General features: G+C 42.8%; 1 protein-coding gene across 3 annotated transcripts; it reads right to left on the minus strand.

Moving 5' to 3' along the window:
• Positions 1–135: 135 nt before the first annotated feature.
• arhgap45b (Rho GTPase activating protein 45b) lies at positions 136–15449 on the minus strand. Of its 3 annotated transcripts, none has more exons than XM_053322673.1 (24): positions 15291–15449; positions 13925–14165; positions 12952–13134; positions 9614–9754; positions 9013–9097; positions 7722–7794; positions 7506–7581; positions 6840–6971; positions 6534–6595; positions 6324–6434; positions 6035–6115; positions 5752–5919; positions 5445–5582; positions 5137–5327; positions 4924–5027; positions 4099–4185; positions 3842–3943; positions 3569–3732; positions 3244–3432; positions 3023–3160; positions 2317–2582; positions 1979–2216; positions 1255–1360; positions 136–1058 (listed from the first exon to the last, which is right to left on the minus strand). In XM_053322673.1, exons 1-24 carry the CDS (start codon positions 15408–15410, stop codon positions 598–600), a joined length of 3657 nt encoding a protein of 1218 aa, XP_053178648.1. In that variant the 5' UTR covers positions 15411–15449; the 3' UTR covers positions 136–597. The 3 variants fall into 3 exon arrangements, with proteins under 3 accessions (XP_053178648.1, XP_053178647.1, XP_053178650.1); XM_053322672.1 differs by having other exon boundaries at positions 5131–5327; XM_053322675.1 differs by lacking the exon at positions 15291–15449 and adding an exon at positions 14710–14906 and having other exon boundaries at positions 5131–5327.
• Positions 15450–15734: the final 285 nt, after the last annotated feature.

Here is a 15734-nt window from a genome sequence, read left to right on the forward strand (position 1 = left end):
CATTCTCACCTATAGATAACGCTGCTTCCTCTTCTCTTTACTAACCTATAAAATATCAACAACCAATAATTAAACACACAACTTAGATGACAACAATAAAGTAACAACTTTGACTTCCATGACTTTAAAATAGAATCTTTTATTAAAATGGACAAACAGCCAACAATCAAAACAAACTGCTAAATTATTATTTTTTAAACTTTAGAACTGAAATAAAACCAGCATCACCAGCATATCATTTGCTTGAAAATGTTGCTTTGCAGGTATTCTGATGTGACTTGTTACCCACTTATCCTCAAGCTTTTAAGAGCAATGATTAATAACAACCTTTAAAATAAAGCATTTAAAAACACAAAAAGAATAATCATCAATTAATCATTACAGTTAACACACTGGAGATATTCCATCAAATAGCGACAAGCATGCAGATGTTTCTCAAAACAGCTGAAAACATCTACACATAAGAAAAAACTTCACAAACATCAAGAAGTAACCTTCCCAGTTTCAGGTTTTGTTGGAATGTAACGTATAAAACGTAGACTCCTGCTGCTCAATGCAAACAAAAAGACTTCATACATAATGAGTTTGACAATGATATCAAACAAACTCGGGTCCACTGTTCCTGTTTCTCGTCAAGGGTAACTTCTTACCACACAGACTTGCCAATGGATGCCCTGACAGGCTTAAGACGGGGGAGCACGGGAAGTTGTTGTTGGACTGGTTCACATTGAGCTCAGCCAGTGATTCGCTCAGATCCTGCTCTTCTGTCACCGTTTCATCATCTGGGGGCCCACTGTCTGGCAGTGCGGGGGGCTCCACTCCTTCTGGGTTGTCTTGGTCCTGATCCTGATCCGCATCGGGTTCTGGATCGGTGTGGGTTGCTGATTGGCTGGACAGGTCCAGGCTGTCCCTGCAGCTCAGCTGGTCATCGTCCGTGCTTACCACGCTCTCCTGCTTCACCAGCCTGTGGGAGTGTGAAGACTTCTGGCTGCTGTCGTCCAGCTCCGAGTCGGAGTCAGGAAGCTGCTCACTGGAGCCCAGGGACCCTAAAGAACTACCTGCATGGAGATACATTTCAAATAGAGACCTGTTGATATAATACTCAAATATTTAGAAGTGGTCCTGCCCACTTTTAAATACCATGTAATGGGAGCTACATGAACATCAGTAAATTGATAGTATTTACACAGAATAAAGGAAGTTGTACATCTGCATTTGTAACTAATATTTAACCCAGGCTTCATGAGAACTTACCACATCCCTCCTCTTCTGTTTTATCAGGATCTGGTTTGTTCTGTTCCTCTCTGCCTCCATCCTCCTCTCCATCAGCAGAGCTCTCTGTTTTGTCTGCTGTATTACTCTGAAAGAAATGGACTGACTGTTATTCAACATGAAATCTGTCACACAGTTCTATGTTGGTCTTTTATCCGTGACAACACATTGAACATGCAAAATGCTGGATTCAAATGAATGAACAATTGGGCATAACTCTTGATGGGGAAATGGATGTGCTGGGATTTTATTTTTTTCCCCCTCTTGACTTTTGATGGCAACCCCCATTTTTGTTCATATTCAATTGCTGGCAGTTTCTCTACAAGACAATCTTTCTTTTGCTGAGACTACCACCCTTTGAGTAGGATATTATGTTATGCTATCCATCTTAAACACATTAATGGGCACACAGGGCATACTATCAAGGTTACCATCCATTTTTGAGTGGCTTAAAGTGGAGCGTTCACATAGAAGGTCTAGTTCAGTGAAACTCAAAGATAATGCTGCAATGCAAGGGAGAAATGTAATTCATATTTCACACAAGAATAAACCTTCAATATTTCATAAACACTTTACCCAAGGACAATTTAAAAAAGGCTTAGCAGTCTATTTGTTACTACCTGCATTTTGAAGTTTAAGATATTTTCTACAACAAATACGTAAATAGCGAGATGATCATCCACCCACAGAAGACAGAGAGCGCTACCTGTTGAGTGGTGGTCGAGGCAGAGTCGGAGGATTTTTGTGACTGAGAGGTTTTAGACTGGAAGATGGATGAATAGAAGACTATGAGGGCCTCCACGATGCGGGCCTGGTGGGGGTAGTCAACCAGAGAGGACAGGGATATTGTGGCCCCAGTTGGACGTGGACGCATCAGGGAGGGCCCGAACACAATACCCAAGTTACTGGCACTCATCTTGTTATCTTCCTCCAACTCTGCAATCCTGGAAGGAGGAATATAGGGGGAGGAGGGTCAGGAGTGGATCACAATTGAACACAGCCTGGTCTCTGCTCTTATTACATACAAATTGCACAATTACAGACCTGCGGAGGTGGCGAATGATGTAGCGCAGTGTGGCTATGTTAGCCTTGGGCAGCTCCTTCAGAAGATTCGTCAGTTTATCCACTAAGACCAGGACTTCTGGGTCTGTTTGAGGGCCCTGATCCACCAGCTCTGACCCCCTGCTTACTCCTGGAGTACTACTGCTCGACTCTTCGCCCTCTGGTGTATCTCCTTCACTCTGCATACTCTCCTTGGCCAATCCCATCAGCTTGTGGTACAGGGAGAACAGCATAATCGGCTCTGGCAACTGGAGGTGAAGAATACAGCAAAAAGTGTGTTAGAGAAATGAAAATAAGCATGAGTACAAACATTTAATGTGTGGTGATGCAAGAGAGAGTTGCAAATGACTATAAAGCAATTGTTTTAATGATATTTTATTAATTACATTAATGGACTTCATGAACAAGTTTAACTAATCAGCAAGAAGTCAATATGATTACCAGCAGGAACTAAAACAAAAATCTAAACTTTTAAAAAATGGTTTTTAATTTGTCCTTAGCTGGACTGATTTATGCATTTTGCAGCAAAATATTTATATGTGTGTATGTATGTCTGTATACACACACACGCACACGAAAAAAATCTTGAACGAGTAGAAGATAAAATAATTCAATCAGATCCTCATGAACTGCAATCATTGGCTTCTTAGACTGTAGCAGTGTGTCTCTGGATGATGAGGAGATGTACCTGTCTGAGGTAAAGCTTAAGGACATTGCTTATGTCATGTGGCGAGCACTGGGACAACTCGACCAGCTCCTTGCCATTCTCAAACGCCTGACACAGCTTCTCCACGCGAGTCTTCACCCCATTCACCCTGTAGATGCCCTGCAAGCAGGAAGCAGACGGTTAAATACTTGATGCAGAGCCTGAAGCAGAGACTCAAACATGCAGCGGAAATAAATCCCCACCTTCATCTTGAGTGCCCGTCTCTCTATCTCAGAGATACACTTGGTGACGATGAAGGGGATGCCGTCACTGGCACCGCTGGCTGACTGAGTGAAATCCCTGCCGAATAGCTGCAGACGACCCTGCAGCTTCTTGTGGCCACACTGGATGGCCAGAGTCTCCAGACAGCGCTTGTGGCATGCCAAGAAACACTGAGGACAGAAGACGAAGGTGTTGACCTGATGGACCTCGTCCAATCATGAGCGAGATGCTTCAAGAGTCGCACATTTCTATCTTTAAATACATTCAGGGATGTGAATGGACATTGAGACATGATGAAGAACTTACCTCCTCACACTCCGCTCCCTGGAAGTAAACATAACTGTCACACTCGCGGCACTTTGAGGGAGTCCGTAGCTTCCTCAGCCGATGCGTTTGGGCAGCTTTAGACAAGCCGATGTTGCGGAAAGGTCTTGTGGACACCACCACATCTGGATCCATGCCATTAATATCTGAAGAAAATTACCCCCATTAGACACAATCCACCAAACTCTCACAAAATCCAAAGTCTGCAGTGTGAAGAGTGATGACACATTTTCAATGACAATCTATAAATCTTACTTGGACTTTCAAATGAGGAGACATTCGCGTCTTTCTCATCTGCATCCTCGTTGGACGACATTGTTCCAGTGGATGCTGTCCGAGTAATTTTACTGATGTCACCTAGAATACATAAATACAGCTTAAATATGTCCAACAAGCACTATAAACATGAATCAATTATGAACATAAAGATGACACAATTCTTGTTTATTGTCATTTATAAATGAGATATTCTGGTGTCTGTCAGCAGAAATCCTTTCTGAGCTGTAGCTTACCTGTGCTGGCAGTCGGAGACTCCAGGCCTCCTTCCCCTCCAACACTGTCATCGCTAACTGTTGAACCCCATGACTTGTGGCCCTGCCCTGTGGATAACAAAAGAATAAGGGAATAGTGAGTATAAAACACTGCAGGGTTGCTCAGGTAAATACAACCCTTGTTGACATGTTTTACTTCATTTTGACACTTGTAAAACTGGCAGTGATTTTAGATTTCCATGCCATCAAATCTTTTCTTTACTTCACCGTAACCCTCTGGAGTCAGCACCAGTTAAACTGCCCTTATCCCTCATGAACAGTATCCTTTTTTCCAGCAAGAACACCATTCCAAGTCTGACTTATTCTGTTGTTAATTTAACAAAGCTAAAGCTACCAAGAACCCCCCCCCCCCAAAAAATGAACTAATCTAGTCAAAATCTAGAGAATCCACTTTACAGTTGAAACTATATTACAGTCTATTTACATTTAAAGGGATGAATGAGTTTGAATTCATTGAGTGTATGCCCTCTAAATAAAAAACTATTCATTCAGTTAAAAAAAAAAAGCTTTAATGGTCTACAGGCATAAATGAGATTGACTATGTGAAAGCCCTACGTAAGCACTTTCATCTGGTTTTCTCAGCGTGTTCTCTACATGCTATATAGATAAATTGATGTTACCATAAATAAACATAAACATGCTCAGTGCTTTCACTGCGGTGTACTCTCAAAATCTACAATGAAATGAACTACAAGAAAACCTCAGCAGCAGGCTGGATGTCTCTAATAATTATTTTGACAAAACCGCATCACAGTAACATCTGCAGCAGCGTCAGGCATATCTTACTCTTGCGTTGGACCTCTGCTGCTCTATCCGCACTGGAGGCCGGGGTGTCCGTGTGGCTCGTCTGCTCTGTGTTGAAACTGTCATTCCTCGGTCTGTGGCCCTGCCTGAAACCATGTGGAATTATGGGATGAAGTATGTCTTTCTCTAAATTATTATCAGTTTCAAATGTGTAAGTCAGAAATTACTGCTGTCACTTGGTGCTCTTACTGTGACGATGTGCTGGAGGGGGAGTAGGACTCAAATGTGTACTGAACAGTTGGCTGCTCTGGAAGCTGCAGGTCTCGCACGTAGGCGGCGTACTGCTGGCCTGGGTCATACAGTTTACTGCTCTCACACAGAGTCTGGTAATGGACAGGCAAGACTACTGTCGCCATGTGCATGAGCTGGTAGTATGAAATGGTCGCCTGGTTGAGGAGTGAGAAGAAAAACAAAAATTCAGCAGAAGGACCAGCATCAGTCAATGCTCAGAACTTTAGAGCATAAGTTGATGAAGATGAGTTTGTGTGTGTGTTTGTTCTGACCGAGCGGAGGGTCTGGTCGCTCTGCTTGATGACGTCCTGCAGCTGTCTCAGCACTGTGACTTTTGTGTGCTCTAGCTCCAGCTGCTGAGTGGTGGCATCTGCTATACAGGTCTTGTAGGTGGCCTCCGCTTCGTCTGCCTACCCAAAGACACGCATCTTTTTTAATTTTCAGTTTACGTCCTTTTTTTCTTTTCATTTTCGCCAGAGAGACATCTTTCAAGTTAGTCCCACATACTGCTTCCTACATGATGCAGTGGTGAAATAACAGTAAGAACAATAAAATAAAATTGTAGGTAGAGATAAGAACCTTGTTGCGTGCTTCTTCCTCTACTCGTTTCTTCTTCTCCACGGACTTGGCAGTGGACCCTCCTCCCTCCTCCTCTGCTCGGTTGGCTGCTGTTTTGGCCTTGTCGTACTCCTCGCAGCGGGCCATGTACGTTTGCTTGGCCTTCCGTAGGTTCGTCTCACACTCCAGCTAAAAGACAGACACACAAAATAGCAAGCAAATGAAAGTTAATGAAAGAGAACCAGACAAATAACAGAGGGAACACAGTACTACACGCACATGTACACAGTAAGACAGAACGTACCAGTTTTCTCCTAGCTCGGATCCATAGTTCCTTGATTTCCTTCCGTCTCTTTTCATGCTCCTGTTTACGCTGCATTAGAGGCTGCATGAACAAGCATATAGACAGATAAACATGAGGACTGCAATTGAAGAGATTTCAGATTATGGATACTATGACAAGTTCAAATGTGAGTGCGGTTCAAGTAAGAGCAGCACAGCAAAAACAGTGCACGACGGTTCAGGTACTATGAACTGATGCAATACACACTCCAGTTTAAACAGCAGCAGTAGGTTGTGAGTGATTTCAGTACCTGGATGAAGGTCTGGGTGTGAAGTGTGATGTTGGCCTGCTGCAGTCCCACACTCTGCTCATTATCCTGCTCCAGAGCCAGAGAGTAGATGGAGAAGAGGGGCATGTGGGGCTGGAGGGAGCACATGATAATAAAGAGAGGGGTTCAATATCATATTGTTTTCTTGTTGTTAAAAGTTTATCTTTAGGAGGTGAAATAAATGAGGTTTACATGTGTTATGTTGTGTTTGCAGGACTGATATAATCTCTGGAGGCCTTTGGAGAGCTCCATCTCTGGTAAAATAGAAGAAAATAATCATTTAGAAACATCACAGGTAGGACAATTCATCATTGATTCATGATTAATTAATTATAATATCTAATCTAATATAATCTCAACAGCTACTTGAGTTTGAATAGTTGAGTATAGTCAACATCTCTAAGAGTTTAGCAATCAATGTTATTTTTTATATAATAAATGTCAAATTAATTTTCTTTCAGTTGACCAATCAAACTAAAATTGTCTTAACGCTCGCACCCAGTGAGGTTCGCTTCTCCACGTAGCTTATCAGGTCCTTCGTGTACTTGGAAATGGTTTTGGCATAAAGCAGAGCGGAGTCCACCCCTCCCTCGCTGCGCTGGAGGATCACATCCACTTCCTCAGCTTTGCCTGTGTGTCAAAAAAACAAAACATGGGTCACTGCACAACTCATCGCTATGACGACTAAGTGTTTTCTGTTGATTATGATTCAAGGGAGGCGAAAGTTTGCAGCTAGGGTGGGCAGATTAGTTGCTGAAGTAACCATCTATAACATCCTGTGTTTTATTTTGAGCTCACCGTTGTATTTTACTTATTCATTTATTTTTCTCGGCAACGAAATAAAGATTCTTCAGCTTCTATGTTGGATTTATCTGTTCAGTTTGTGGAAGGTGATGGCTGTAAAACTCATTAGCTGTCTATCTTGCCATTTAAATGCATCAGTGCACCGCAGTATTTTACATCTGGGGAGACCTGCCTCTTTTAAAAAGGTTGGATGACTGAAGACACAAACTGACAAATGTTCATATGAAAGTATCAATGTCTATACATGAAAAGTAGCACTTTCATGATGATGTGTTGAAAGGGAGGAAAAAGTGAGAAGCAGCAGGTGTCACACATGGCACTTGAGAGTCAATAAAAGCGTGAGAGCGAGTGACTGCCTACCCATGTCCTGCAGGTCGCTCCTGAAGTGGCTACCATCTGCTCCATGGCCTGTCGCAGCATACAAATTCTCCATCGACTACACAGCACAGAGATGATTCATTACTGACAAGCACAGATCAAGGTACGTCATCAACTGGGGGAGGTTTTTTTTTTTTTTTTTTTTTGGTCAACCCAGTAGAAAGTTGGGAATGGAAATCACGTTACATGCTCACTCACCCTGCTCTTCTCAGTGGGCAGCAGGGAGAGCAGAGTGCTGCTGTCCACCTCTCCCATAAGCAGTTCAGACACACTGAGGGGAAACACAACAGACACATCAGCCAGACTGTCAAAGGCCCACATATACCGCACATGTGGTACGTGACACAAGTGAGGGATCACCGTGGGGAGAATTAACGGTTTCTCAGCAATAAGCACGTTTGTGAAACATGACTGACTGATAGGCGATGCATTGTGCAGATTTTAAAAATGAAAGAAAAAATAAAAAGAGGAAGTGGCTCTTGTAGGAAATCTCAACAGGTACAAATACACCGGAAACAGGAAATGACGGTTTAATCTGAGTTACTTGTGTACCAGAATCCAATGTCTTTGTCTCCATTTTCATAAAGATGGACTCAAATTACTAATTTCTAATTATTTGATTCTTTTGAAATTTGAATTTCTTTTTTTTTTTCCTCTCTCTCTCTCTCTCTTCTCATTATGTTGAGTTGACTTGTCGACTCAAACACAGGCTTAACAAACTAAGTGGGAATCCAAATTCTCCAAATTTGTGTTTTACTGTTGACAAAAAGGAGTCAAGCAGAGGAAGAGCGGAGGAGAGAATGAGGAAACAGACTCATCAGGCAGATTTCAACTGTCTCTGCCAGCTCACTTCCTCCTAAAACTCTATGACATGTCTAAACCCATAACTGGCACAAACAAGCATGTGATACTGCAAGTATACTATTACTACTATTATTGTCACTTTACATTTTTTAAAGATAGGTAAGTTCAAGTAAAAATGATTAATCTTGGAAAAAAACAGATTTCATAGTTTTTATATATGTTCACTGCTTCTTCTTCTTTCTTTTTTTTTTGAAACCATCTCAATATCCAAAAACAGTCTCATGATTAATCATCTCACTGTCGTCAATCTGTTCATCTTGCAGCCAGGTAGTAAACAGCGTTTTCAAGTTCTGGTTTTGTGTCATACGGTACAAGAAAACCACTTCCTGTTTTCTACTCTGCCTCATGCAAATGTGTCACCATCGCTGCACTTCTCTCTTAAATTCCCAACAATAGACGACTTTGTACGCCTCAGACACGCACGTGTACAATACCTTCTTCTTCTGTCTGTAAAATGAGCAACACCTATTCAGACAACCGTTATGGATAAAATGACACATCACTGAGGACGATAATTATCACTGGGCACAAGCAAGACCAAAAACCAGTGGATTATTATAGGATTAAAAAGATCATAATTTGATGATCATACATATGGTGAAAAACAGGTGTAGCAGATACTCACTTGCTGCTAAAAGCAACTGCAATGGTTTCTATTGCCTTCTCAAAGTCCTTTTTGTCTGCCTCGTTACAGCTCTCGTAGTGGAAACCTGTAAAATCACAGCCGTTCAGTTTCAGTTGTGGCTGGGAGTACAGAAATAATACAGACCAAGTGAGCCCGTCATATGAACACTAGCAGTTAAAAGTTTGGACACAGCCTCCCATTCACTTCATGTCTAAACTTTTCACTTGTACTGTGTGTATGTTGACAAAGGGTGATGGATGGAATTTATAAGTGGAGAATCAACAGTTTTATTTGCCTGTCTGGCCTCTTAATCCCATAATCCCATGACCCGTCTGTCATGGGATTATTTAGACACATTAATCAACCCAAACAAAACATCTAGTGTTTCAGCTGTTCGCAGGCTTTGTATTTATGATCTGGTTCAAAAGATAAAAATGTGTGAATTCAATTATAGAATATTAAATCATACTTCATCATAATATATCCAAAGTGATTTATGAATAAACTAATGAAAAGCACAACAGAAAGCATCCTTCTCCCTGCATTTGTTTTCCATACATGTGTATTGACAGCTGGGCACATCTCTGTTTGACTGACTGACCTTTGACCTTGGATATGAGTTTGCCGGCTGCAGTGAGGATCTCCACGGTGTTGAGCAGAGGGTAAGTGTTGATGACCTGACGCAGCACACGTAGCACCTCACCCAAACACTCATGGGCCACAGGCCGTTGACTCTCTTTCCCTGGAAGAGAAGGAGGGAGGAGAGGCAGGCTGAGACGAGCAGGAACACAGATGGGACTGAACAGACTGGTTTTGAATGTTTGGTCCCAACCAGAATGTATTACTTTAAATTAATGTTAACTATATTCTAATGTATTCCCTTCAGGCCAACTTATATCCTTCTAGGAAGTAATATCATTTCAATATGAAAAAAGAATCAAACAATCACAACAAACATTTAGTTGCTTCTATTTTTTTGTATCAAAGTCATCATCGCATTATAACGGTGATTATTCTCTTTTGGCTTCAAGACTGACATCTGAGATTTTTTTCTACTGGACAAAAAAAGTTATAAATGCAACAATAAGGAAGAGTTTTAATAGTCTCTGCTAGAAATTCCCAACCTGATGGTAATGTTGGACAAATATACATAAGTACAATAAGTTTGAAATTTGCATCTCTGTTGAGAAAACACTGTAGCTTAACCGACCCAAAAATATATCTGCTTAACAGAAAGTCTATTAATGCGGCTTTATAACACAAAGCCTCTGATACAAAATATTAAGCATTAATATGGAGAGAGTTTCTAGTCAAAGAAGCTACAGAGTTGTACTTTGGGAAACACAGAATCCAGGGTTGCTTGAGTTGGACCCAGAAAAGGGACTAAAAGTTGGCATCTGAGTCTTTGCTGCTTTGTCTAGTTTTTTCCACTTCCCAAAATATCCCCACAACTTTATGGAAGTATTCAATTATTGGAATACCCCTTCAAAAGAATAGGTTCACAAGTTTTCACACCAGTCTTAAAACAACAGTCAGGTACCCAAATGAATAGTGAAAAAAATATAGCTTGCTGTAATCCTGCTATTCACATTCCCTTTAAATGTATTTAAAAATGTGTCTCATGATAATTTGATGTTTCAGACGTTTAAATGACTCAAATAAAGTGGACAATTACCAAAGTTACAGTCTGTGCAGTAAAAAATGTCCTCTTTGTGTTCCCCTAAAAAAAGACTAACTTTTACAAGACATCCAATTGATTTGACTGATTTGGGTGGTTGAAGCCTTATATTGGCTTCAGATACACATTTAAACTCATCTCCCTCCATCTCTTACATTATGATGGGATCTCTTAATGGTCAGAATGAACAACGAGAAAATCTGTAGGAAAGGTGTGAATGTCAACCCAAAAGAATTATGCTGCATTTGTAGAAATATGTAACAGCGAGTTAATGCTTGACAATCTGCGGTACGCGCCTTCTTGTTGCTGTGTGGCGGACGGGGGGGGGGCGGCAGAGAAGCGGCATCTGAGCGCAGACGGCGAGGACAGCAATACTGAGCAAACAGTGTCAGACAGGTCGAGCCGAACACCATTCCAGCTCCCCTTGCTTTGATGTAACTGGTGACACATCTGCAGTCTCATTTCCTCCTCACACTCACAGACTGGTTTTTTGTTAATCTTTTATGTCTAATGTTGCAACCTCACACTCCCCTGTATGGCTTCCTGCTAATTGAGGCAGCTTTTTCACAGAGGAGGCCAGAGGGCAGCTGCTCCTCCATCCTTCCACTGTCTGTCTGTCTAAAAAAAATGTGCGTCTGTGCATCAGCAGCAGCAGCAGCAGCAGCATGCAGTAAGAACAGAGTGACCTGAACATTGTGCCAGAGAGGATGTGGTCTTTTCTATTGTTTTGCAAGATTAGAAACTAATTCTGGTGCTGTGCCACATCTGCTTTCTGTGTGGCTTGATGAAAGGAAACCACCTTACTTTCAACTTTATGAGAACAGTTTTGGAGTTAGTAAGTTTAAGAAATGAGGTGGGACCTAGTCAGTGGATCGCAGTGGGAAGGAGAACGAGGCTAACACTCTGATTGTGTTGCTGATTAAGAAGAGGCAGCGTTGCGTCACCGCGATGCAGCCAGCCTATCAGAGGAGGAAGTGTGGACGAGGTCTTTCTGTCAGAGGCTATCCATCATGGCTTCCTGTTTAGAAAGCTCACCCTGGGTGGAGAACATGACAGAACAGAGTCAGATAAAAGCAGACAGAAAGACACAGTAAACAGAAGCTCTTTCTGTCTGCTCTGTTCTTCATATATCTGCTCTAAAAAAAAAAACCCTGGCCTTTTCCAACTGGAGAATATAACCTGATGCAACAGCTTCATGACTTGAAACTGTTATTTTTAGGTGTCAAACATGTGTAGCAGGTGGCGTTTTGTCTGAAGAAGTGGTACTTACTCCACAAGGAGAGTTTTGGTGATTTTCCATTTTAAGCGTTGCGCAGAAGGAAGAGTGTGTGTAAAGAGGCTGCAGTAAACAAGAAGCTAGCTTCCTGCTGGAGACAAGAGTGCGGTCGACTCTGTGGGCGCAGCGGAAACGCAGCCTTTCATTTGGAGAGAGGAAGCTTAGAGCCACTTGTTAGCTTTCTTGTGCAGAGTGGCTCCGCCCTTTTAATCCCCCCAAAAACAAAAGTAACGCACATGTGTCGGTGCAGACTTCTTATTTTCATCCCCCCCCCCCTATTCTCTTTTAGCCTGAGACCACCTCTGGTACTGCTGCAGTGTAACACTCATTTGGTTCCTCTTCGAGACAAAACACATGATATGATTTTATCCTTCTGAACTATTGTGAAATAAATGAATGCACAATAATCAGGATACTGTGATTTCTTCTCCCTGAATATAATCATACCATCAAAATCTATAATGGTAGCATCTCAAGCAGGCGAACAGTACTGATGTTAGAGGGGGTGAAGCCTCCTGTGGTTCTTCTCCTTCTCTTTGTGTCAAAATGGATTGGAGCGCACAACGCAAGGGGAAGAGAGAGAAGCAAACACTATTGTTCTGTCTGCAGGAGAACATGTTCCCCATCATGTGGGAGTTCACATGCACACACAACAATAACACCAAACAGAGACAATGATATACTGTCAGGAGGCATCATATCCCTTAACTGGGTTTTTTTGTTGTGAAAACAAGCATTATTCAAATCATCTGCTCTGTGATCACAGCAGAGCAGGAGGAGGATCAAGACTCATTCCCACAGGGCTTGTTTCAAACCCAAATCCACCCACAATGCACATCCTCCAATGAGTTTCAACTCTAAAGTCTATAGACAGATGGGAGCCCAACTCACTCAGAAACAATCATGACTCCATTTCACCCTTCTATGAACTGTCGACAAAGCTTTAACCCCCCCCCCCCCCAACTAAATCCTTCAAGTCTTTTACCTTCAGCCAGCACGACATCCTTCAGCTTCTCCACCGCCTCAGCGAAGCGTGCCACGTCCCTCAGCAGAGCCGGGATATCCTCGACCTCGATGGCCGTGCTCTCCGGACCGTCAGATGGAGTGGTCGGGGTCAAGGCTCCTTTCCCCTGGCCTTTAGTGAACACCCACGACTGGAGCGGGAACCCTGAGGAGACATGAAGCACATGACTTGCACATGACATGCATTTTAAACCTCCACAATAATGCTGGAACCACAAACAAAAACAAAAATGAACTGGCTAAAAATGTTGATAATTGATATGTAAATGACAAACACTCTCTGGTTTCAGCCACTGAGATGTGAGGATGTACTGCTTTCCTGCATTTGCTATCACTGAATTGAAGATCTTTGGGTTTTGGACTATTGATCAGACAAAACAAGCAATTTAACAATATCACTATAACCTGCTGTAAACTATGATTTCCCCATTTTCTTCAATACAACAACTATTGAAAATATTATTGGGTTGCAACACTACTCCTGATCCTGACTACTTCACCATCACCGAATCTTTAAATTGTATTGACACTTTAAAAATAATATTTGCACACTTTATTCATTTCAAGTGGATTTTTGGACTTAAAAATAACAACAACAAAAACTAACAGTTGTCTGCTTGTTAAATTGCAGGTAGAAGATTTTACACATTATGTGATAACTTGTGGTCTCTGCAGATTTCCTTTTTCTTTCTGTTTCAGCTCATGTGTGAATGTGTTTCTGACATGCACAGCAGACTGTATTTGAGCTGCAGCGTGTGTGTGTGTGTGTGTGTGTGTGTGTGTGTGTGTGTGTGTGTGTGTGTGTGTGTGTGTGTGTGTGTGTGTGTGTGTGTGTGTGTGTGTGTGTGTATGGTCAAATACAGCAATTCCACTGTATTTGAGCGTCATCCTTCTAACAAGGTGATCAACAGTTACAGATGTTTTTTTAGCCGGACCTGCAGCGCTGGCGTGTCTGCTCAAGGCGGTGGGTCTCTTCAGGGTGGCCACAGGAGACGGGCAGCCCACCCCTTGCAGCGCTGCCATCTTAATCTGCTGGGGGCTTGGGGTTCCAGGGCAGGAAAGGGAGGAGTCCTGGTGCCCGGCCGAGGCTGGGGCGAGCGTTGAAGAGACGGAGGGCGAAGAGGAGAGTGCGACATCACCTGCATCTTTGCGGGGCTGCTCCTGGAGAATGGACAGCTGGGGGGGAGGACAGAAAGACAGAGAAGAAGAAGAAAAAAAAAAGATCACTTGATTTTAAACTATCCTGGGTGCCAGTGTGACTCCCTTCAGGTGACAATCTTTAAAACCTTTAATACAAGCGGCTCTGTTGTTGATAAACACACACATGAAGACTTTCACAAGATCCTGTGTCGCGTTGTGCAACACTTCCTGACTCCAAGCGGCTGACGGGTGTGGCAAACCGAGCACGGTGTAGAAACAGACTAATGCCATTTACTATTTGGAGAAAGGACAGTGATATTTGCAGGAGTGGAAATGACCGTCTCATCTCCCCACAAAACAGACATAGAAACTCACGAAGACGTCCGCAGCGCCTGATTAATTTCACTCATGTCACACTTACGAGAAATTAAGATTATCTTTCATGAAGGCCTGAAATATGCGACACTGCTACAGATAATGAATATTCTTTCACTGGTTGAAAAATTTCAAGGTTGCATCTCTGCATATTTGCCATTAGTTTTGAACGCCTAACATGTCATGTGTACATACTCACACATACCTGCTTAAGCCATACGTTCTGCTTGTTGGGCAGTATGTCCAGTCTGTCTTTGCCTTTAGACTCAGCTTTCTTAAGTCTCTGACTGGTGGAGTAAGGGTTGTAGCTGGTTTTACCACCACGTTTCAGCATGCTGCTACTATCTATCTAAACATTTGTCCCCATTCTAACTAGTAAAGAGTTGATACTGATCTGACAAGAGCGTTCATACACACACACACACACACACACACACATACATGCTGTAGCCTGCCTCTCTTAAAGGTAGAAACCCCCCTCCCTACATAAGATACTTCCTATGAGCCAGAAATGAGTCAGATACTTAAACTGTCAGTTTGCGTGTTTAGCAGTGTGTACTGAGTTCCTCACACTCATCACACCAACCTCAAACTAAACTTCATTAAACAATTCAAATCAGTTAAGCTTTCCTCTCTCTAACATATACACACTGTCACCCCTGGTCCAGAGCCCTGTGTGCAGCCGGTCCTCGCCAGCTGAAGGTCATCTGACACAACACACGCACACAGAGAGAGAGAGAGAGACACACACACACACACACACACCAGAAGTGATGCGCTACTCACAGCCTGTGCGCTGCTCTGCGGCCCGGGGCTTCCTGCTCGGCTCTTCTTTGAGATGGATGGTGTCTTGATGAGTTCCCGTTTCTTCCTAGTGAACATCTTCAGGGTGCCTTTTCCGTCCATCCCGACTTCTTTGAGTTTCACGTACAGCCCCCCCACCCACCCCCCGACTCGCCACTTGGATGCTCTGCCAGTCGTGCTCAGCGGAGCTTCGGTGCCATCCAGGCCAACCTTCAGCCACGATAACTGTCTGTCTGTCTTCCTCTTATTGTCGCACATCGAGCTGCGCAGGCTCACTGACAGACAAACCGCAAACTGTCTGCGCGCAGCCGGCATCCGCTATGCGCGCGCGTTAACTTGTCTGTTTCCTAGGGGGGAGAGCGGGGAGGGGGGGACATACTACTTTCTGATGAATATTATGGAAGATTGATTCAAATTAAACTGGAC

This window comes from Scomber japonicus, chromosome 7 (assembly GCF_027409825.1).
Source record: "Scomber japonicus isolate fScoJap1 chromosome 7, fScoJap1.pri, whole genome shotgun sequence".
NCBI lineage: Eukaryota > Metazoa > Chordata > Actinopteri > Scombriformes > Scombridae > Scomber > Scomber japonicus.

What these genes read in the sequence shown, in the direction of transcription:
- arhgap45b (XM_053322675.1), bottom strand. Translation starts at nt 14,838, where the DNA reads ATGCTGAAACGTGGTGGTAAAACCAGCTACAACCCTTACTCCACCAGT. An exon ending in AGCAGAGGTCCAACGCAAGA is followed by an intron (nt 4,186 to 4,923) that starts GTAAGATATGCC and finishes TGTTATCCACAG; the next exon opens with GGCAGGGCCACAAGTCATGG. An exon ending in AACAGAAGAGGAGGGATGTG is followed by an intron (nt 1,059 to 1,254) that starts GTAAGTTCTCAT and finishes ATCTCCATGCAG; the next exon opens with GTAGTTCTTTAGGGTCCCTG.